The 22,431-nt window shown below is 45.9% G+C and overlaps 2 protein-coding genes and 1 long non-coding RNA gene across 6 annotated transcripts in view; 2 read left to right on the forward strand and 1 right to left on the reverse strand.

Annotated features, from left to right (window-relative positions):
• LOC129128442 (calcium release-activated calcium channel protein 1) overlaps positions 1-5,426 on the forward strand; it is an 18,313-nt gene extending 12,887 nt beyond the window's left edge. For both annotated transcript variants that reach the window (XM_077187834.1, XM_054645759.2), the window contains exon 2: positions 2,133-5,426. In XM_077187834.1, the coding sequence (XP_077043949.1) occupies positions 2,133-2,699 (567 nt within the window). In that variant the 3' untranslated portion in view covers positions 2,700-5,426. The remainder of the gene's footprint in view (positions 1-2,132) is intronic.
• Positions 232-22,396, reverse strand: MORN3 (MORN repeat containing 3). 3 transcript variants are annotated; one of them, XM_054645757.2, is made up of 7 exons: positions 22,378-22,396; positions 21,111-21,218; positions 13,009-13,164; positions 12,139-12,296; positions 10,553-10,712; positions 7,761-7,945; positions 232-6,010 (listed from the first exon to the last, which is right to left on the reverse strand). In XM_054645757.2, exons 3-7 carry the CDS (start codon positions 13,151-13,153, stop codon positions 5,939-5,941), a joined length of 720 nt encoding a protein of 239 aa, XP_054501732.2. In that variant the 5' UTR covers positions 13,154-13,164; positions 21,111-21,218; positions 22,378-22,396; the 3' UTR covers positions 232-5,938. The 3 variants fall into 3 exon arrangements, with proteins under 3 accessions (XP_054501732.2, XP_054501733.2, XP_077043950.1); XM_054645758.2 differs by lacking the exons at positions 21,111-21,218; positions 22,378-22,396 and adding an exon at positions 15,730-15,864; XM_077187835.1 differs by lacking the exons at positions 232-6,010; positions 21,111-21,218; positions 22,378-22,396 and adding exons at positions 6,081-6,577; positions 15,730-15,864.
• LOC143695453 (uncharacterized) lies at positions 15,785-21,957 on the forward strand. Its single transcript, XR_013184658.1, has 2 exons — positions 15,785-15,921; positions 21,345-21,957. It is a non-coding gene; the product is annotated as an uncharacterized LOC143695453 (long non-coding RNA).
• Positions 22,397-22,431: the final 35 nt, after the last annotated feature.

Raw genomic sequence — 22,431 nt, forward strand, 5'->3', positions numbered from 1 at the left:
TAGTGAAAAATGAAACTTTGTGTTTTAGGTGCCTGGCTCAAGCTTGGCTCAGGAAGGAAACTCAGAGTTGAAAAGAGTTGGCAGTTTTTCCTGCTAGTTTACATTGAAAGAGTTCCCAAATTAGCTTTGCTGAGAGTTTGAGGAGACAGAAAACATGAACTGGTTTTTCACTTATGGGTCAGGCTGGGGTTATTCTACCAGACAGGAACACAAGGAGCTCAAAATCAGATGCTTGGTATCATTAGTATGAAAGCATTGATTAATGGAAATATAAAATGTCTTCAATGTTTGGCAAACTAAATACAATCAGTTCTTAAAATAAAACAAAGTCTTCATCTCGTGAAGCTCTTTAGTGCCATGTTTATGTTACCATACTAAGAACTAGGATAAAGGACTAAAGTGTCTTGTCATGCTGGATGGCTTTGAGTCTAGGCACAGCAGAAGACTTACAAGAAAAATCTTTAAGTATGAAAATGAATCCTCAGTGGTGAAGGATTGCAATTGTTCTGTGAAAAACACAGGAAGCCCAGCATCCCACGAGTACAGTGCGACTTAACGAGCAATCCTGCAGAACAGAGACCTGACAAGCAAATGTTTATCCTCTCAATCATGAAGTTTTCCACAGCTGAAAAATGGTATTTTTAAATCCTCGAGCAAGGACTGTATATGCATTAATATAATTTCAGAACACTTGGAAACTGCTTGCTAGTTGGCTGGGTTGTTAGGCTTATGGCAATAAAAGCTTTCAATAAAGGAATTAAACAATTGGCAAATGGCCTCGAATGCCTGTTGGAACATGTCTGAGCAGAACCCTGGGTGCCTTAATGTATTGGGAGCATTAGTGATTCAGAGTTCTGGTGTCCTGGAACATGGGTAAGATGGGATCCAGGACTAGGTTAGCTTGGCTCAGCTCTTGCAAAATAGTGAGGGTTGAATGTTCCTGCTGCTTTTGCAGCTGTCTTTGAGCCCTGGTTTCCATGCCTCCCTGCACCTCTATTACCCATGGATCTTTCTTCCTATCAGCTGGATGTGCTTATATTTCAGATTACTGTCAGGTTTTTTTCTCTGCATTTTACCTGTATTTTGTCTGTTTAATGAGTTTTTTTGAGAAAGAGCACTGAACGTGGAGACCTTTGTGCATTATTCCCTCTTTGGAACTATCCTTTGTCTGAAAGGCAAATTTATCAGGAAAGATCATTTCAGGAGAGCTGTTGGGATTAATGTCACTCATCAATTGCACATATGCACAAAACCACCTGGCAGTTTTAAAACCAGCTAAAAGGCATTCTAATTAATTTTATTTGTCAGAATTATTCCAGCTGGTTTTATGAGCTTCCTAGGCAAGTTATTTAATCTGATTTTTTTATTCCTTAGGCACAGGCATGCTTGGAGATCTAAGGTTACAAGAAGGTCATGGCTGCATGTGGTAGTGGAGGGCTGGAACATCTTCATGAGTAGCCTCATCTCTGGGGGAGCAGTGATTCTTGGGAGCACTGTGTTATCTTTCCTGGAGACGTCTTTCCTCCAGCCTCCAACAGGCTTGCCTGGCTGCCATGGGAGCCTCACATTTTGAATCTGTTCCAGAGTCCATTTAAATACTTGAGTGAAAGAATATAGCTGAGAGCCCCATGGAAAGGTGATCTTTCTCATGAAAGGTTTCTACACTTTAGAACTTAAATGCAAATAGCCAAGGAGAAAGGACCACCTTGGTTGTTTCAGGCAGTCCCCTGCCTTCGCAGCCTTTCACAGATACTTCTAAAGACTTCATAAGTAAAGATCAAAAGCTGTGTCTTCAATATAACACAAAAGAAGAAATATTTCTCTTAAGGAGTCCAAGGATGCTGTTCATAAGGGTCAGCTGTTCTGCTGGCATGAGCTGGAGGTGGCAAGGTGGTTGTGGGTTTGCTCTCCAACAGAACAGTAAGTATGAAAACAGTGGTCTTTGTTTGATAGCTCAAACCTAAATTTGGACCTAATGAAGAGGGTGCAGATTGACATGAAGGAAATGTAAATACAGACTTACTTTGTTTTTATCAGATGATCTTCCAGAAACACGGTGTAAACTTTGAATAACCTATAGTCAAATAATATAAGATGTAGGTAACTGCATCTCTTTTCCCCTTCCTTTTCAGGTGGCTATGGTGGAAGTTCAGCTTGACCCAGACCACGACTATCCTCAGGGGCTCTTGATAGCCTTCAGTGCCTGCACTACTGTGCTTGTTGCAGTTCACCTTTTTGCACTCATGATAAGTACCTGCATCCTCCCAAACATAGAGGCTGTTAGCAATGTGCATAACCTCAACTCTGTCAAGGAATCTCCTCACGAGCGCATGCACCGGCACATTGAGCTCGCCTGGGCGTTCTCCACTGTCATTGGCACTTTGCTCTTTCTTGCAGAAGTGGTGTTACTATGCTGGGTCAAGTTTCTTCCTTTAAAGAAGAAAACTGACAACACCCCACAGAGCAACAGTTCTACCATCACATCAGGACAGGCAGCAGCCATTGCATCCACGTCCATCATGGTGCCCTTTGGATTGATTTTCATTGTGTTTGCAGTTCACTTCTACCGGTCACTGGTGAGCCACAAAACAGACAGGCAATTTCAGGAACTCAATGAACTTGCTGAATTTGCACGGCTACAGGATCAGCTGGATCACAGAGGTGATGCTGTCACCTCAGCTGTCACCAATTTTGTGTAAACCTGTGCTTAAGAAAATAAACCCACTCTTCTGCTTCTGCCTTATGGTGACTCCCTGTGGATGAACTGGTTGAACTGCTGATTACTGTTTAAAGAATAATTATAAATATTGTTCTAACCCTTTAGAGAGGGAAAAAATGTTCCTTTCATACAAGTTTTGCTATCTGAAGGAATGGATGGTGGGGTGTGATTGCACTGCATGTGCAGCCCTCCTCCTGTGAACACTGTCTCGCATCTTTCTCGTTAATGCTGAATGGTGGCTGTATAAATACATGGAAAATAACATTGTACATTTGGGTATTTGTTAGGAATGGATAGAGAAGTTGTGGATTTTTTTTCTCTGTTTATCTGATGTTGGCATTTACTAGAAGATACTGCTTGTCCTATCCATATTGCATGGCATGATACAAATTACTTGGGACATGCAGCAATTAGCGCTTGGTTTCGGTGCTAGTGCTGCTCTCCCTGGAAAGCCTGACAGATGGTAGGAGTGAGAGCTTCCCCAGCACTTTCCCCAGTATGTTTTGCTGCCAAGTAATTATTACTTTGCTGATTTCTCCAGTGCCTTTTTCCCGTGGCACTTACACATTTTGTAACTTGCTAAACACCCAGGACTAGACTTACTGCGATGTGGTGTGGCCACATGAGTAGGAATGAGACTCGACTCTTCTCTTCCATGGAAGAAAATAAAAGCAATAACTGTTTTTTAAAGTTCTCATGAGCTGGCACATATTATCTGGAGAGATAGATTTGCCTGTTTCTCTTTTAAGAATCCTTTTTTAAAAAGAAGGAACTAGATGGAAATTATCACTGGATAATTTTTTTTGCTTGAAAATCAGAACCACTGCTGTTTCTTTTCCAAGCCAAAGTAGTAATTATTTTATACTTTTATATTGAAAATATATTTTTAATAAATCCTCAGAAGCAAGCAGCAAAAGGTGCTTTCTCTGTGTTGGATTCCCAAGTAATTAGCTATGCCTTGGTCTTCCTTGTTTAGAAAAGTGTTCTCCTTGCTGAAGTGTTGTATTTAATAACTCATTTTACATTTTTGCTTCCAAAGGATCTGGAAGACAACTTGATGTATATTTATTTATGAAAGTAGGTTATTTGTAATTAATACTGCTGCTTTCTTTCAGACACCTCTGTGACAGCAAGGCTACTGTGTTCATTTCCTCTAAGCAAAAACCTCCATTTGATAAAAGGTTTGCCCAGGAAAGATTCCAGCAGTTGTCCTGGGCTGCTTCAGTAATTCTGGCTATGTCTAGGAGTTGAATTTTTTGGAGCACAGCTCTTCTGTAGAGTAGCTTTGGGCTTTCATGGGTAAAAGCTGTTTTTTGAACACAAACTGAGACAAGTTTCAAGCCAAAGGGAAAAAAAAACCCAAACCTAGCTATCACTAGTCATAGCTATCCCTGTGGAATAGAAACCTGGGACTTTGCCATGAGACAGGAGGGACTGTGACAGCCCAGTGAGCTGTGCCTGACAGCCTGGGCTGAACGTGGTCACTCACACCAACCTCCAGCCCAGGTTATTCCAACGTGTTTGCAATCTGCACCAAGTGTCTGTGGAGTTCAAGTGCAGAGTGTGGTTACTACTGGAGCAGATGGGAGCTGATCTCTCCTGTCAGCAGCACTGCAGTGCAAAGTGTTGACAAGGTCACCTGTGGTGCCTTTGTATTCTAAAAACATAACTATGGAAAAAAAAAGCAAAACAACCTGCTGGGCTCTTTGTTTTTTTCAGCAGCAGTTGTGGTTCACAAGCAGCAAACAGCTTTCCACGTGGTGTTTTCACCTGTGAAGTGAAAGTCCTGGCATACAGAGGCCAAACTGGATTTTCTCAGCTCTGCCATTACATGCTTCAAATATATTCTATTCCTGATGTAAATCTGATGGTGAGGATTGTAACTACAGACTCACAGGTGTTTGTTCATGGAGCACTGGAAGCGTTGCTTTAGTAAAGGCAATAAGGAAGCAGCATTCCAAACCACAAAATGTTGGTAGCAAGCACAAAATGTATTTTCCCATTCAAGACAGAACTTTACCAGTTCTGTCTTGGGGAAGCAGGCCCCTAAAATTCCCCACTAAAGGAAGAAAACCTGACCTGGTATTCACACCAGAGCAACTGATTGGAAGGGTGTGGTCAGGTGTAAAAATTGTACTTCTTGCTGTAAATTTTATATTTAGAAGTTATGTGGTTCTAAATGGAAGTCCAAAAAATCAGTTTTCTGAATTTATTTTGTAAAATTCCTTGCTGTTCTGGACAAGTAGCTGAATTTTTCTTTGATTTGTGGATCTTTTATAAAGTGACTATGAAGTGTGGGATTTTCTTGTTGTTTAAGACATACACAATTAGAAGCTAGTGGGACATGGTTATTTTTAATTTTCTCAAGCTGGTAGGCTCTGAGCTAATGGCACTGTTATTACAGCTAATTTTCTGACTATTTTCTGCACTTTAAGCCATGATATCAAGTATGTTTTTGTCATTTTCCAGCTGTGGAAATGGTCATGAAAGTTACACCTTGGGTACCTTTGTCACTGTGTACCCAGGCAGTAACCAGACACAAACACATGGATCTAAACATTGAGTGCACTTAAAATTTTTTATCCCTTATTTATACTAACTATGGTGTTAGGCATTTACCTCAATCATTTTAAACATTGGTTATTGTGTATCACCTATTTGGGTATAAAATACTTTCATGAAATAAAATATACTCAATTGTTGTGGATTATTTTTTATCTAGAGGCCTTAAATAGACTTATTAATTGAAACATGATCTGTTGTAACTGCAAAAGGCATTTGGGGTCACAGGTGTGTATTGGGCTCTGTTTGGGTGGAGTGGAGAACACAATTACTTGATTGTACTTTTCTATATGCTTTTAAAACACATACTAGAAACCCTCCTCCTCTAAAGCAAAGGCCTTGAAACCACCAGGAGTGTGATTTCTTAGCAGGAGGAATAAGAGGAGCTGAGCAAAGAGTCACTCTGCCTCTCTTCCATCCTTTTGGTGCTTGTCTTTTGGGTTTTCCCCATTAATTTTTTTCCTTTCTTTTCCAAAATAATGGGGGTGGGAGGACACTGCTGAGCAAAGGCACCTGCAGAGGGAAGTATACCTGAACAGCCTTGAGGGAAGGGTGAGGCAGCCTGCAACACCAAAACCACGGGGAGGGTTTGACACTCGAAGGAATAAATAACCCAGGATCGTGTTCTTGAATTTTTTTTTTTGCTTCAGCATCTGGTTATTCATTATGGCTGTCATCAAACATTGCCTGGGCCTCTGCTAAAACACCAGCTGGATCTTGTAGTTTAATCTAAATAAAAAGAATACAAAGCAGTTATGCAGTGTAATTGAAGAAGTTTAAGGTTTTATAGATCTTAATTTCTTGAGCATTATTGGAGAGTCTCCCACGTATCAGGACTTCAGCTCATATTGCAGCTTTTCAATTATTTAGAAACAACTACGCTCCCCTAATTTTATTAGTGTGCTGAACATCACTTTATCTCCTTGAAATAGCTCTGTGTGAGTGACTATAACAAAACACACTCTTGGGCAAAAGTGGCTTTGATTTGCAGCCTGTTAGGCCTCACCTATAATTTTAATAAAGGGGGTGGTGGTGACAAAAGTTTATGAAAACCTGAATTCAGTTTTTCTCCTTTTATCAATTACTTCATATTCTAAGGTCAACAGATCTCTACCCATTGAAAGCACAATAACAGCAGTGAAAGTTGATGCTTTGTTTTTGCTTATAGAGCAGAAGAGATTTGGATCATCACTTGGTCTTCAGGGAGTTAAATAAACAGCCAGACTTGCACATCCTGCCTTAGTGTACCAATAGTTCATCCCAGGCTATTGGATTGTTGAGGCTCTTCTCAGTGACCTTTGACAAACCACATATAGTAAATATTTTTAGCCACAGAAGTGCTGCTCCTTTCACTCTTTTTGCAAAATAGAGATTGTTTTTCTCTGGTGGGTGTTTGGGGTTTATTATTCTGCACTGCTGTGGGTGTGCCTGGTACTTACAGGATTAACTGGTTCATCAAAACTGTGCTCAAAGGGGCCTTTGGCTATGGAAAGCAGATTTGAAAAGATAGAGGCAATGAAGATGTACCAGCTGTGAGCTTTGGAAGGCTGCATGTGCCTGGTGTCACTTTGTCCCAGAGGAAGGTGGGTGGCTTTACCTGTCATGGGGCTGTGCTGTTCCTGAGTTACTGGAGCAGTGCTGAGCTGTGATTATCCAGGGTGGTTCTGCTTGGCTCTGACTGAAGGGGAGCTGCCCCAGCCCATCCTGCACTGACCATTTTGTTTCACATCTGTGGTTTGCAGACCATGAGGGCTCAAGCTGAGACTCTTAGGGCCAGCTCTCACTTGGACTCACATCTGTTCACTGCTGATTCCCATTTCCTGTTCCTCCAAGGGCTCAGAGCTGGGGACAGGCTCTCCTGTCCACCAAAGTGTCGTGCAAGGACCCGGTGGCTGCCAGGCTGAAGGCCCAGTGTGTCTTTGTGTCTCACCAAATCTTTGGGATGGGGACAGGGCCTGGCTCTTCCTCTGCAGTGTGTGTCAGTCGAGGGGAAAGAGGAGCAGAGGGTGTGGGCTCTAGGACACCTTCTGCCCCCCTTGGGCCCAGCTGGGAAGCTGCACACACCCCTGTGCCCCCAGGGCTGCTGGGCACAGTGGTGAGCCCCTGACCTGGGGAAAGAGCTGCTCTTGGCCCTGCAGGGTCTGCTCAGCCTCAGCAGCTGGGCTTGGTGAAATCATTTGGTCTTGACACAAATCCCACTATTGTCTGTGCCTCTATTGTCCCCATTTCCTTTGTGCTGCATCAGGTCTCTGAGCAGTTCTGGTGCATGAGAACTGTATTTTTTTCAGATGTAGGCAGGTGGGAGGCTCCAGCAGAGGCTGCATGAGCTGTTAGTCCCTATGGGGCCATTTAGGATGCTGCTGGCCAAAAGACTCTGAGCACACACCCCATGGGGGAAATCTCTTGAGAAGTGAAATGCTACCTGGAGAGCTGACCCGAGCACTGATGAACACAAACACGAACATTTCCAAGCAATTACCTCTGGGAGTGGAAGCTCAGGAGGGGCTGGAGCGTTTTCTCTGCCAAATTCAACCAGAACTGCACACTTTGGTATATCTGCTACCCAGATGCCTTCCAACAGCTGTCCCTTATCTGGGTAAAAGTATTTTCCTGGGCCATGCTTCTTGCCATCTTTCCAACCTCCATTGTACCGATTTCCATTTGCTGCAATTAAATACATGAACAGATCTTGAAATTTGCACCATTGTGTTAAGGGGTTACAAATTAAACCAATCAACAGAGCAAACCAGCAGAGGAGAAGATCATGTGTTTGGCTCCTCTTAGTAATTTCAAGGTGGCTGTGGTGCTGTGTGACATTTTGATTTTGCAGTGCTCCATTTGCTGTGCCACAGAGGGAGAAAATGCTGCAGAAGGAGCCCACCCTTGCTCACTTGGAACCAGGATTCTGCTCACCTGCTTTGTTCTCACAGTGATACTCATTTTCTGCTGACACAAGGAGCCAGTATGCTCAAGGTAAGGGACTGGTCCCTGAGTCACTCTGCACAACATGAAAAATTACAGGACACAAGTTTCAGATTTGTCACTGCAGCACAGGATCTCTGGCTTGAAGAGGTTTGCTTGTCTGGGCAAGGAACAGAGCACTGATTGCTGTCCAGTCAAAATAATCTTGATTTCAAAGAATACTTTTAGTTAAGTTTTTCCTCAATGAATTACGGGGTGAGAATTGCTGCAAGAGTCTGAACAGTTCTGGCAGTCAGTTACAGGCTGTTTTTCCAGCTGTACTGCTTCTCTTGGCATTTTTCTGCAAGTTGAGAGAGGCTTTTTTTGGGCTCTCTGCTGCTCTCCAGGAATCCACCCATCCATCACTAACAGGGAAAGCAGAGCTGCAAGGGGAAGAGAGCAGCCTCATCTATGGATTCTGGTTGAGAAAGGGCATCATAGCCATGGTGATGCTGGGGGCTGGGACAGGTCCAGACCACCCTGCTGTCACTAGGAGAGTCCTCTGCTCACCCCTTTTCCTACATACAGTGTTTCTAAGCCCAAACCCATGGGGATTTCAAACCATGTTAGTGGAAATACCTTTGAGTCTCAGCTGAACTCTGCCATTCTTCACCATAAGAAGTGGCTGAAATACCACACACAGTGCTGCAGAGATAACTGGGGCCTGCCAGGATGGTGTAAGGGAAGAGGGGAAAGCCCAAAAGGCTTCTGGAGAATGTGGCTGCTGGGCTGCTCAGGCAGGGTCTGATTTACAGGCTGGAGCCGTGGTGATGGTTATCTGCAACTTTGATCTGCTTTTGTGCTTATCTGCAACACCAAGCTGCCTTGTCCAGGCTGGGAGCAGCTCAGCTTCTGCACTCCAGCCACCAAGTGAGAAACCACCAAAACCACAGTCCTGGCTGCAAGGAGGGGGCAATGAACACCCTGAGTGCACTGTGCTGCCTGGCTGCTCCCATCTGCTCTCCTCCAGAGCTGTGTTGCTCAGAACCACGATCCCTGTGGATGTGAAGTGCTGTGGTACCAAGCTGGTGGGGAATGGATGTAGCAGAGGCAGCAGATCAGTGCAGTGCTCCCAGCCAAGCTCACCCTCACTGGGCATGCTGCCACTACAAGCAATTTAATCTTGAGCTGCAGCTCATCGTGACCTCCACTGAAGAACTCCTTTTCTTTCACATGGCAAAGCTGCCGGCACGTGGGCGCACTTCCAGCAGCTGAGCTGAATGCATTAAGCTTGTGGGTATGAAATAATTGCTCTGGCTAATTTTAACCAAAAGGAATCCAGCTAACAATCAGTTGCAGGCTAGGCTGGAGGCAACTGAGCTCTGAAATGGTGTATCAGCCACAGCTCAGCCTGCAGGGGCTGTTAGTTTAGAACTAACAGGGCCTTTGACAGGAGCACAGCAGATCAGTGCAAGATTCCCCCTGGAAGCAGGTGCTGATTTCATCCAGATGAGCCATCGGTCCAAAGCGACTTTACAGGCATGCAGGGAGCACAGTCATGCATGTGGTGTGCAGAGGAGGTCAGGCTCATTCCTCCCAGCTGCTTTGCTTAGCTAATTACTAGCCTTGAGATCACTTTCAAGCAAAAAAAAGATAGAATAGATGAATAATAATATGGAGATAATATTTATTCAGATGTTCTTGGAATGCCATGCCTGGTATTGTAGAGATTGTTGGGATTGTTTGCTTTGGGGGAAAACGTATTAAACTCCAAGGAAAATAAGGAAAAAAAAAATTTCTGTATTTATGCTGAGATTGGCCCTAACATTCCCAATCCATGATGTACTTGGGGTTATTTATAGAAAAGGATTGTGTACTAATGAAACCCCTGTGTTCACTCAACACAAGCCACTGTCGGAAGTAGACAGAGGGGATGGAGTGAGCTCAAAAACAAAACTATGTTGTTGTGGGTTTTTTTTCCTATGCTGGAAACTGAACTCTTCTTTGGTATTCAGAGCTAGAAAGCCTGTCTGGCAAAGTGCCTGCCTTGAAAAGAGAGATTTGCTCTTCTCTGACCCAACAGTATATTATCTCTAACCCGAACCATCCCAGTCATTTAAATGTAAATCACAGCAAAAGTAAGCTTTCATGCGTGTGGGCTTATGGGCTTGAGCAGAGCAGTGCCGGCCCTTGCTCAGCCCGTGCTGCCTCCTGCTCCAGCCCAGGAGGGGAGGGATGACACGGGGCAGTGTCAGTCCTGCTGCAGGCTGCAGTGGAGCAGGGGAACCTGGCTGGCAGAGACACCCGGAGAGCAGCACGACACCAAAGAGCTCGGAGGGGGCAGGGTGAGTGAGGGTGGTCGGTACTCACGGAGCTGCAGCAGGCCCTGCCCGTTGGGCTGATCCGTCAGCCACTGCCCCTCGTAGGTGGAGCCATCCTTGTAGTGCATCTTTCCCCAGCCGCTCCGCAAGCCATTGCTCCACTCGCCCTCGTAGAGCTCCCCGTTGGGGTAAAAGAACGTCCCCCGGCCCTGGGAGCAGCACAGACATGGCTGGTTAGGAGCTGCTCTATTGAAAGGGGTCAGTGCTCAGTTTTGGGACATCACTTTGATAGAATATTCCTTTGTTTATTATTCTTACACATGGCTGCTGCCAGCCCAGCTCCAGGGCTGTCCTCGTGTTGAAGGAAATGAGATGTGGTAGTACGGGATTTTTTTTTTTTTTTTTTTTTGGCAAACAGTTTTATTCCCTTGACAAAACCTTGGGTTTATATCTCAGTGTGTTATTATTGGCATGATTGCTGCTAATATTTAGCTAAAAGTGGACTTTACAAGTATATAAAGCTGCCTGGGGAAAGGAGGCATTAAAGGATGTGTCTCTCACCAGGGGATTTCATGTCTTTCAACCCTGATGATGTTTCCAGCTTAGTGTGTCCCAGGCTGGGCAGCTCCACCCCTTGTTAGTTTAACATGTATATTTGCCATTAAGAGAAGTCCAGAGGTACCCCCTATGCCAGGGAGTGATACCAATAAGAAATATTTCCATATCACTAACACATTTTCCCATTGGAATAAAGTGTTCTTTTTTCTCTGAGCAAATAATAAAACCAGTTCTGGAAACAACTGATTTTTCTGAGTATTAATTTTATTAAACTGTAAGGGAGAAACTTTTTAGAAGAAAACCCAACCCTAGTGATATTTGGATGCCATTATAAATCTTTCACCAAAGCTCAATTATGGAAAATCCAACCTTAAAGGACAGGAAGGGAAGCTCCCTCCAAGAGACAGGAGCCATGGAGCCACACGCCCATTAAAAGCCTTGGTGGAGATGAGTTTAATTTAAGAGCAGACACAAAGACAAACACAAGGTTTCCATTGGCAGATTCAAAAACAAGGATTTGAATCTGCCAAAAACCAATCCTACAGGGATTTTGCACATTACATTGCAGTCACTTCGACCAGATGACTTTCTCATTATGTCCCTTTTAGGAAAAACTGATTAATGGGACAGGCCTAATTTCCAAAAGAACTCAAGTTATTTGCCTATTATCTGTAAAACTCCCAGAAGAAGGTGCATTTTCTGGCAGTGCTTATGATACAGGTTCCTCTGACTTGTTCAAGGACAAGAGTAATGAAAGGGATGGATGGGGAGGATTAAGAGACCTCCCATCGTGCTTGGCCGAGCTGCATGTGAGTCTGAGCAGCAACCACTGCTCTGTGGCAGCTGGTGGGAGCTCAGGGCTGCAGCCTGGTAACCAGCAGATGGCTGGGGATGACTCCCTCTCCAGGAAGGAGATGGCATTCCCATACAAATCTCGGATTTTTAGTCTTGGCCATTCAATTCAGCCTCAGTATACTGAAAGTTAGTATTTTAAGTAATCTTCTTGCACACATGCACCCAACTCTTCCCCGTGTTTTGGGTCCCACTGCCTCAGTGCTGGCAGAAAATCTCACTTACACTTCTTCTGTCATTTTGCCACCAGCCTGTGTACACCCTCTTGTATTCCTTGGTTGCTGGGTCAAGAACGCTGTAAGAGCCATAACCGTCCCGCTTCCCAAACTTCCAGTCACCACTGTAAATAGCTCCTGAGCTTTTCCAAATCTGGGTGCCTTTGCCTGTTTAACAAACAACAGGAGTGACAGGGAGACCATCATGGTTAGGAGAAGGGTGCACAGGGCTGCCCTTGCTGCTCCATCCCAGGCAGGGCAGCGCTCCCTGCACAAAGTCAGGCTTATGTCTGGGATTCAGTTTAGCTCCCCGAGGTGGAACCAGCGTTAATCTTGATCAGGGCCTTCCTGTGTGGCCTCTGCTGAATGCACTGAAATCTTTCCAAACCTCAGTTTACTGCTTGTAAACAAGCCTGTCCTGCTCTGGCTGCTCCTGCCTTGGACAGGGTCTCCTCCTGCTCTGTCCCCTGCAGCCCCTGCCACATCTTGGGAATAAATTAAGATTCCTGGAACCAAGTCAGGAGCTAAGAGAGCTCCAAGGACTGTGCAGCCAGGGCACATCCCAGTGCATGGACCTGACTTCAGTTTGCTGTTATTTGGAAAGGATTTTTAAACATCTGTAATAGAGATATTTTGGGTAGTTGCCCCTGAGTGCATGCAAAAGCTCTTCAAGTTACCTATTAGAAATGTTTCTGCATTTTTGCATTACATATATCAAATATATATATATGTGTGTGTGTATGTGTTTGTACATATGGTCCTACATGAATGCTCTTCCAGGAGCAAATAGAGCACACAGAACCACTGACCACTTCCTACCCCTAGGAACCTTTGTAAGAACATCTAAGTTGCTATTTCTTCTCAAAATTATCTATCTTACCATGTCTCAAGTTGTCCAGCCATTCTCCAGTGTACTGATCCCCATTTACAGCATAAATTGTGTGTCTTAATCCACATTTCTGGGCTTTCCTGTCCCACTCATAAAAGAGAGGGTCTCTAAGCCTCGGGTACTTTACAACAGGCATATTGCTGGTATCTGGAGAAGAAAACAAATTATTATCAGCAATAAATTAGAAAGTACTAAGGCAGGTCCAGGCAGAACAGTATTTGTGAGCCATGCACAGAGATACAACAAACAGGAGGCAACTAAAGATACTGAAGTACAAACCAGCACTTTGTGAAAATGGGTTCATAACATAGCCCAGCCTGTTAGGAAATGTTAAATAAATCCCAGCAGGTCAGGTTTGTGGCAGGCATTGATCTCTGCATCTACCAGAGATCTTGGGGAGTGCAGGGAAAGGCATCTCCTCCATACAGCTGGTGGAATGGGTCAGGGAGATGTCCAGTGTCCCTGAGGCCCACCTGGAGCTGGGACATTCATACCCCCAGCAGTAATGCAGCTCAGGCTCCTTTGCTGCTAAAAGTATCAGTCCTGCAGCTTCCTCATTAAAAAGGGTTGAATCCACAACATTTCCCTCTCCCAGGAGGCTGTGGGCTTGCCCAGGGCAGGCCAAGTGCTGGCCACCACACCAAGCTGCCCAGGAGGTGACTTCTGAGGTGACTTCACAGGTGAGGTGGGTTTAAAGCAGGAACAGCAGGGAGGGCATGGTGAGCACAGTGGGGCTGGTTCGGGCATTGGAGGCCTGCAGGGAAAGGGTCAGTGTGGGGGAAGAGAGGGAAAAGGAGATGTTTTGCCTCAAAAATACAGAGGACAATGGTGGAGTGCAGCATAGTGGTGATTTCTGAGCACTGCCAACGGAACTGCCGCTCAGCACAGTGAGAATTCGGCACAGATTCGGAGGTGAGAGTGGTCTCCTGTAAACCATAAACAAAAGCCAAAAGGTGGCTGTAGAAACAAAAGCAAGTTTCTGCGAATGCCGTTAACATCCAGAGCTCGGCTGGAGCCCGGCGGGGTGGGATGCTCTCCGATTTTGTCTCCCGGGCTCCCCCTTCTGTCCTGATCCGCTGGACTGAGCCATTTCGAATGATTTTGCTGCGTCTGTGCTGCGGGTGCCAGGGAGCCCGGCAGGGGAAAAAAACTGGGCCTTGGGAGGAGAGGGAGAAAGAAAGATGCTTTGGGTCCTTGCTAGGAAATAAAAGCTAGAAATTCTAACTAAGAAAATACTGTTAGAGTTCTACCTCAGTTCTGCATTTTCCAGCTGTGGGAAATGGTCAGCAACTATTTAGAAGGATAGCACTGCTGAACAAAAGTACTTCTGTGTCCAGAATGAGTCTTGGTTAGAGGACACTGAGGACAGGATCTGTCCCTCGGTATGGTGGGGTCACAGCCCACCACAGAGGATGTTTCTCCAGCAATGCAAACACAGGATACACTGGGAGAGAACTGTTGCGTTCTTCCCACACTTTTGAGTGCTGAAGCTCCTGGAGAAGGGGGTCTTGCCAATATTTGCCAATGGCTGGGTTTTTTCATGACATTGTGCCACTCTTAGCTGGCTTGAGCCTGTCCTGCCCTCACTGGGGAAGAGGAAGAGCCGAGCTACAGCAATCTGCACCCACCCTGACACTGGCCATGACCTCTGAGCCGCTCATGCCTGCGACAAGAAGTCTCTTCCCTACCCCTGCCAGATGGGAGCATCGCTTTCCCACCAACACATCCCACCACTTCTTTAACTCAAAGCTCAGGATTTACAAACCCCAGGGAGGATTCCCAGCTGCGGGGGCAGCCCCATCTGCTCGCCATGTCCTGCGAGGCCCAGCCCGCGCAGAGCACCCGAGGTAATGCGGGCTGCCGGGAGCCGCCTTTATTTGCCGAATCCCCTTCTAAATTTACGTCAGCGATGCCAGGTTTGCGTAAGCGATAACGCAGTCGGTGTTCGCCTCCCTGGATGTTTTCAGCCGCCCACTCCCAGGGCGCGGGGAGGCTGGCAGCGAGGGGCGGGCGGCGCAGCCGTTCCGGCCGCAGCTCTCGGTGCGGAGGGCGAGACGCTGCTGCTCCCGTGCGCCTCTGCCGCGGCGCTTGGCGATGGGGCTCGTACAGACCCCCGCGTCCCCCTCCAGACACTGCTCGGCGACTTCTGTCGCGTCTCTGGTAAAATGCAGCTTTGGTCTGCACTGCCCTACTGGAAGCCTATTTTTTTTCCCCTGTCTCTTTGCGGAACTTCAGAGCAATGAGGCGTAGCTACTTCTCTCCATCTTACGTCTTAACTTAATGAAGAGCAAGGAGGGAAACACGCCTGGCTGCAGAGAAGCGGCTGCCGACTGTCCCTGGCAGAACCCTGCCTGGCACCGCACCCCTGTCTGTGCACCCGGCCTGACTGCCCCGGCCCCGAGGATGCCCCGGCCCCGAGGATGCCCCGGCTGAGCTCAGCCCTTGCCGTGACCCGGCAGCACGCACTGCCCTGCAGCGGGGTCCCTCTGCCAGCACCACCAGCGGAGCGGAGTCACCCCCTCCCCTCCCTTCGCAGGGCGCTGTCTGCGAGCGGAATGCTCAGGGCGCCTCTGGCCGCTCCTCCCCAGCGGGGGCCGGGCAGGAGGGCAGCGCTGCGAGCGGAAAGCGCCCAGCTCGGTTTGCAGAGCAGCCCGGAGCGCGGCCGCCGCTCTCCCGCCGCCCCCGATGCCGAGGGCCGAACCGGACACCGACCTGTGCTGGAGGCGGCGCGGTGCTGCCTGCGGCGGCGGGGTCGCCATAGCAACGAGCCAAACTCCAGCGCCGAGGGCCGGGGCAGTGGCCCCGGGCGGACGGGGATGTGCCGGGACACGGCACCGCACGCTGCTCCCCTCGCTGAGCCCCGGGGATGCAGCCGGAGCCACACACACACACAGCGCTGCGCAGGTACGTGCCCTGAGCTCGGGATGCTCCAGCAGAATATAAAGTGCTAATAAACAACGAGGGTTTCACCTCTGGTTGGTTTTTCATACGCCCAGCAGCAGAAGGCTGGAAATGAAAGCACTGATTACAGCGCCGATGAGTAACAAATAAATCAGCCTTGCAAATGTCAGGAGAAATAGGAGAAAGCCCCTGAAAATGCACATCAGCGGTCTTAAAGGAGAAATCTGAATAAACCTGACACTAATTCCCTCATCCATTACATTTCTTCCACAGCCATGGTGAGCAGGGATTGCCACTCTGGCCTTATGGGTGTCTGCAATCATCTTCCCTAATGGGTAATTGACTGTGCACATTTCTAGTATCACACCACAGCTCTTGTATGACTCCCATGAGTCAAATGCATTTGATTCTCATCCTTTCACCACATTTTTGCACAACTCTGCAGGCTGTGAGGTAAAAATGTTGAGGCAGGTGGGAAATCTCGTGATGAAACAAAGCAGCTGCCTGTGTAAAGATGAGATAGAATTCAGCCTTCCCTGACGGGTGTTCCTTTGTAATCCTCAATATCTGAGGCATTGAATGTGGCTTAAATGTTGTGTTCATGCTCAGGTAGGACAGAGAATGGATTTATTCCAAGTGTGAATGTGACTAAAGGCAAATATTCCATTTCCCATGGCACATGTAAGGGCCATGGAGCCAAAGGAGACAGTGCCACTGCCTGGGAAATCAGGTGGAGGAAAATGAAGTGGAGGGAAGGAAGAGCTGCTGCACAGACAACATGAGCTGGTGTGGAAATGATGGAGGGAGATCTGTACTGAGGGAAAATACACACAGGGAATTCCTTGTGTTAGATTACATGAACTGGAAGATGGCAGCTGCTAGCAAGCATTTCCAGGGATGTAGGAGAGGCAGAATGTAAAGACTTCTTTAAGAAAGAAAAAAAGAGAGAGAGAAATCCATGGAAGATGACCAAGTTCGGAAATACTTATACAAGAGAAAATGTCTCCTGTTATTAAAAATGAGATGAAGATATCCAGGAAGGATTTATTCCCAGTCACTCATGGTAATGGGTTCTGGTTTGGGGCAGAGCCTAAGAATGACTGAAGACAATCATCCCTGTGTTCCACCATGGCCAGTTGGAAGGGCTGGAGTGAGGATGGAGGTTTGGGGAGGAAATGAAGAAATCCATGAGGGAGAAGAAAAAAATGCTCATTGCAGCCCAAAATCTACAGCTTGGAATTACAACCAGAAATAACCCTCTCTGGAAGGGTTACTTCAGCCCCTATATAGCACTGCACTTCATTGAGAGATTGGCAATTAAAATAATTAACTAATTCAGACCATTTGACTTGTCTATTTCTAAAGGGCATGGGCTGCCTGAGGTTTTTGAACTGCAAGTCCAAACTATGCCACACCCAACCACAGCTTCTGCTAACCAGAAATTACATACATATTTGAAAACTAATATACATTTGAAAACAATAAAAACTTTAAAAGAGTTAAAATATTTCAGCAACAAATGAAAATTCACAAATTGGGATCAAAAACTGCCTCTGCAAAAACCTCTGTACCTGGATATGATGGAGGGTGCTGCCTCCATTTCTGGGTTGTTTATTTTAAATTCTTCTGCTCCTGGTTTTGTGTGTTTGTTATTTTACTTCTGTGTTCCCAGAGTGGGTTATCAGCACCCTCACAGCCACTCCTGCCCCTTCCAAGGAGGTTTCACAGATAATTTATCTAGGAAGAGGCTGGGTGTGATTCCCATCTACAGTTTTCTTAGTTCAGATACAAACATTTGAATCATATTTAATTATTTTGTCACTTGATAATACCATTCTGTACCTTTGTATTACAAGGGTACAGAGTGGGTAAATACAAGCATATTCTTCTTACAAAAAAAGACAAAATTAGACCAGCTTGAAGAGAAGCTGGTGATATTTGAAGTTTTATCAGAAAGTTCTTTTCACTCACTCAAAAGAAATTTTACTTAGAAAATGTCATTCCCTTTTGAGAGAAGGAATCCCCTTAGTAAGTTGGAAGTGGGGAAAATTTTTGTAAAGGGTGTCAGATATATCTAGAATATATAACTCAGTCAAAGAGTGAGACATAAACTCAAACTGACCCAGAAATGTCCTCACCAAACTCTCTTCCTCTCCCTAGGGCAGTTGTTTCCAGGCACAACATTGAGGCCACTATGCAAAGTAGGGTCAAAACCCCAAGCTATGATGTGCTAGGAGGAGAATTTGGGTTTTCCTTGACACAATTCCCCTTGTTCCAGCCTTGCCAGCCAAAATTTGGCTCCAAATAGCCCTTTTGGGTGTTTTCTTTTCCTTTTTTCACTGTGACAGGCATTGGCCACTGACACCAAGGAACAAGAGCAAAACCTCCACTGGGCAGTGCCAGGGCTGCAGTTCTGCTGCTCCTTGTGCTGCTGCTGCTGCTGCTTCAGTTGATTAAACCTTACATTTCTTAGGACTGAAAGGAAGCTTTTAAATCTGTCCATGTAAATTATGCTGTGATTCAGCCCATTATTCTGCCAACACAGCTCATTGCAGTGAACTCCACTTCCAGGCTGGACACACTGAGGAGCAAACCAAGCACTGGGAGTTTGTGCATGGAATCATGCCCAGAAACACCTTTCTGCAGCAAGGCCCTGTGACACACTATGCACTTTCCATTTTTTTCACTGTAGGGGCAGGATTAAATAAATAAATAAATAAATAAATTTTTATATATATATATATATATGCCAAGGCCCTCAGTATTCTACATCTGAAACCAATCATTTTTGCACTGAAAGGAGACAGCTGCTCCAAGCTGAGTTTGCTTGCACTAAGCTTGGGGAATCACCCAAGTGAAATGTCCAAACCAACTGAAAACTGTCAGAATCAATAAATTAAATTTATTCTGGGAACTTTGTAGAATAAATAGAGAAAAAGCATTTAGGGAAACATATGTTGGAATTCTTTAAAGGTGAAGAGTGTGACAACAACATACTGTGGAAGTGGGATGCTCAGATGTGTGTTTTATTGCTGCTATATTCAAAAGAAAAGCCAGGGAAGAGGTGGGAGGGTCTTGGACTCCAACCAAGCCTGTTTTGGTGAGCTGAAGGAGCATCCCCCACTCTGCTCTAAAGAACTGTCATTAGCAGGATTTAGGAGGGATTGAAGTGAAAGGTTGAAGTGTAAACTTCACCTGATGCCTCTGGCTTAAGAGGCAGCCTTGTGGGAAAGCATTTAAAATTCTTCCCTCCTTTTGGCTGGGAGCAGTTCTTTCAAGATAAAAACCGTGTTGGTTTTACATCAAAACAACCTAAAGTTAAACCCCTGGGTTATCTGGAATGTTCAGGCTCTTAGATAGTCCTGCAAACTGAAAGGCTGAAGCCCTGGGAGCTGACACCAGATACCCTCTCCCCAGGAGCTCCTGTTGCTGCCGATTTACACCTCTTGGTCTCTGCTGAACTACCTGCAACAGGGCAGAGGTTTAAAGGTAAAGTCTTGATGTGAATTCCTGAAGTCACCCAAAGCTGAGAATTATTTACTGACCGTGGAGTGCTTTGCAAGACTCTTAATATCATTGGAGGCAGATAAATTTGGCCATACTTGAGCTAATGCCTCACTTCAAATCCTTAATTTATTCCTTAATTGAAGGATAAATCCAGATGAATGCAAGATGAATCAGCAGTATGAATCTCCAGCTGAAACGTGTGCCAAGTATTTTATTTATCATGGCTTATTGTCACCTGATGGCAGAATAGGGACTCATCTACATTTATATTTTGTCCTTTCTCCTTTACTGTGCTGGAAAGAATCTGCATTTCTAAGACAGGGGAAAAGCATCAAAGGAAACAGCCTCAATTATCCTAAGAGGAAAGAATGAATGGAATTTGCATTCAGGAATAGTCTGGAGGGTGAAGGAAAGGAGCTCACATGTGATTGTACATATATATAACCATGTGTACTCACACAAAATCTAACACCCAGAGAAAAAATAGCCACAATTTCTCTGTGATCCTTAACTTGATTTATGAACTCAATTTCTTAGACACGTTTTCTGGCAGTGAAAAGTTGGTGAGTTGGGGATTAATTCAGGTAAAGGCAAACCAGAGATTTCATGTTTGCAAATTTGCTGTGCAATGGCCTTAGGTGATCTCTGGCAGCAGAAGACAGCCATTAAAACTTGCAAGATACCATGAAAAATGACCATAAAATATTGAAATTCAGAGGAAAAGCAGCAATCCTCATGTGTTGCCACAAGTGAAAGACAGGTGAGGTGTGGGAGCCCCGAGCAGCAGCTGCACAGAGCCCTGCTCCCCATGCAGGGCTGAGGGGATCCCTGCTAGCTCAGCTTGCTTTGGTTTCATTCACAAAGATGTGATTGAAATAATGAGATTATACCAACAGCTGCAGCCTCCCAGGAGTGGGGAGAGCTTACAGGTAATTCTGAACTATTTTGTAACAGTGCAAGGTTAAATAATGCAGAGCCAGCTGTAAGGCCAGCCCTGCTACACTCACAATGTTTGTGCTTATCTAAATGTTTTTGTGGTTTCTGTTTGAAAGAAAATGCAGATCTCTTGAATGGATATTAATTAGCATGGTGTAGTTAAAAAGTTGAAAGAAATCTTTTGGGGTAATCATTATGCACAGCCACAACACGTGTAAGAATTGTTCCTTGTCCAGAGGTGTAGGGGAGAGGTAGGAAAGTTTGGGATAAATCCCTTGGTGTTCTGGGAGAGCTCTGTGGCCAGCCCAGCAGGGCTCTGAGTGGGAAATGCACATTTCCTGCCTTTGTATGTGAAACTCACACCACAGCCCTAACTAAATGTCATCAGCCTGCAGAATTCCAGCCCAGGACAAATATTCATGTCTGATAAGAGTTTCCTTCTGCTCTTTTGAGGCTTACAGATCAGCAGTGAAAGGAATACTTTTAAGGGCTATTGACAATTTATGATATCTTCTAAAAGCACCTTTTCCTGAACTGACACAAGCAATCCTACAAATGTTCAAATGTTTTTACTTTCTGGATTCCAGATCTGTAGGAGGGTGTCAGCACCCCAGCCTCAGCAGCAAGGGGTAAGATGCAGCTACATCTCAGAGGTGGTGATAAACTGAGCTGACAGGGATCTGCAAAGGTGGAGGGAATGTTTTCATGTGGGAAGGAGAAATAACTTTGCTGGCAGGGAGTATTCCAACCTTGTGGTGAACTGGAAAGTTTTGGCACGTATCCAGCGCGGAGTCAACGCTCCGATCTGAGATGTGATCCTCCTTCCTCCAAAGTCTGCAATCCAAACTCCAGGCCTCCTGTAACATAAAGTCCTGTTACACAGGATTGTGGACAAATGCTAGAATCCAGGAAAAATTTAACACAGACGTAACAAATTGCTGTGACATTTCTATTATGCTGATTAGTTTATTTTTCTACTTCAGGATTACCAAGACCTGCCACAACACATGTTTGATCTCTGGACAATCGTGGCCTCACTGGAGAAGCAGCAGGGACAATGCAACATCCCTGGGGTTGGTGCTTCTCAAACCAGCAGAAATCCCAAACCACTGCAAGTTCTGAGAGGGTTTCTCTGGAAACTGAATGCAGCTCATCAGCGGCACTTCAGGTGTCCACCCACAAATGTATGAAAAAAATATGCAAAATCAAACCAGTGGACCTAGAGAAGGACCAGGGACAGCAAGAACACTGAGGAACATCTGTACAACCAACATTTTTGGTTGTTTACATGAAATTCAAGGAAATGGAATCCTACATACACTCCTCGTGAAAAGAGAGCATTGCATTTGTGTTTTTACTTCACTCCTCCCATCTCCTCTTCCTTGTACCTTTTTTTTTTTAATTGCTCCTTTCCCCTTCCCTTTTTCTTCCTCTTTGCCAATTTCTACCCTTGCATAAGAAACTCACAACTCGCAGGATGTGGCATCAACATTTACAACTCTTCCCACCCTGCCCCAGAACATCAGGCCCAGCTCACAACTGGCCAGTCCAGCTGCTGAATGGGTAATTATTGTAAAAATAAAGACATCAGGAATCCTTTTGTCATCTTCTGTGATACCAAGGACCTGTGACCAAGGTCGAGGCAGCTGCAGTGCTGAGCTGCCTCAGATTCAGCCCCCAGGGCTCTCTGAGGGGGCTGGCCCTGTGCAGTGGAGGGTTTTATCTCCACTCTCGCTCCATGTGTGATGAACCACCCTGAAAGGGCAGGAAGACGCTTCCATGTCACACCACGGAGAACTTCAGGTGCTGCCACAACACAAGGGGCCTCAGGAGAAGTGCAGGGCCTCCAGGAGGTGACCGGGGCAGGGCGGGTGACAGCAGCCGAGGGGACCCCGCCATCTGAGGGGAGCTCTGGCCTGAGGAGAGCACAGGCCTGACGGGGGCCGCGCCTAAGGGGACCATCACGGGAGGGGATCCCGGGCCTGAGCAGGGCCGTCACAGGAGGGGATCCCGCACCTGAGGGGAGCCTTGACCTGAGCGGAATCTCCGGCCTTAGGGGCTCTGTGGCCC

The sequence above is a fragment of the Agelaius phoeniceus genome, chromosome 18 (assembly GCF_051311805.1).
Source record: "Agelaius phoeniceus isolate bAgePho1 chromosome 18, bAgePho1.hap1, whole genome shotgun sequence".
Taxonomy (NCBI): Eukaryota; Metazoa; Chordata; class Aves; order Passeriformes; family Icteridae; genus Agelaius; species Agelaius phoeniceus.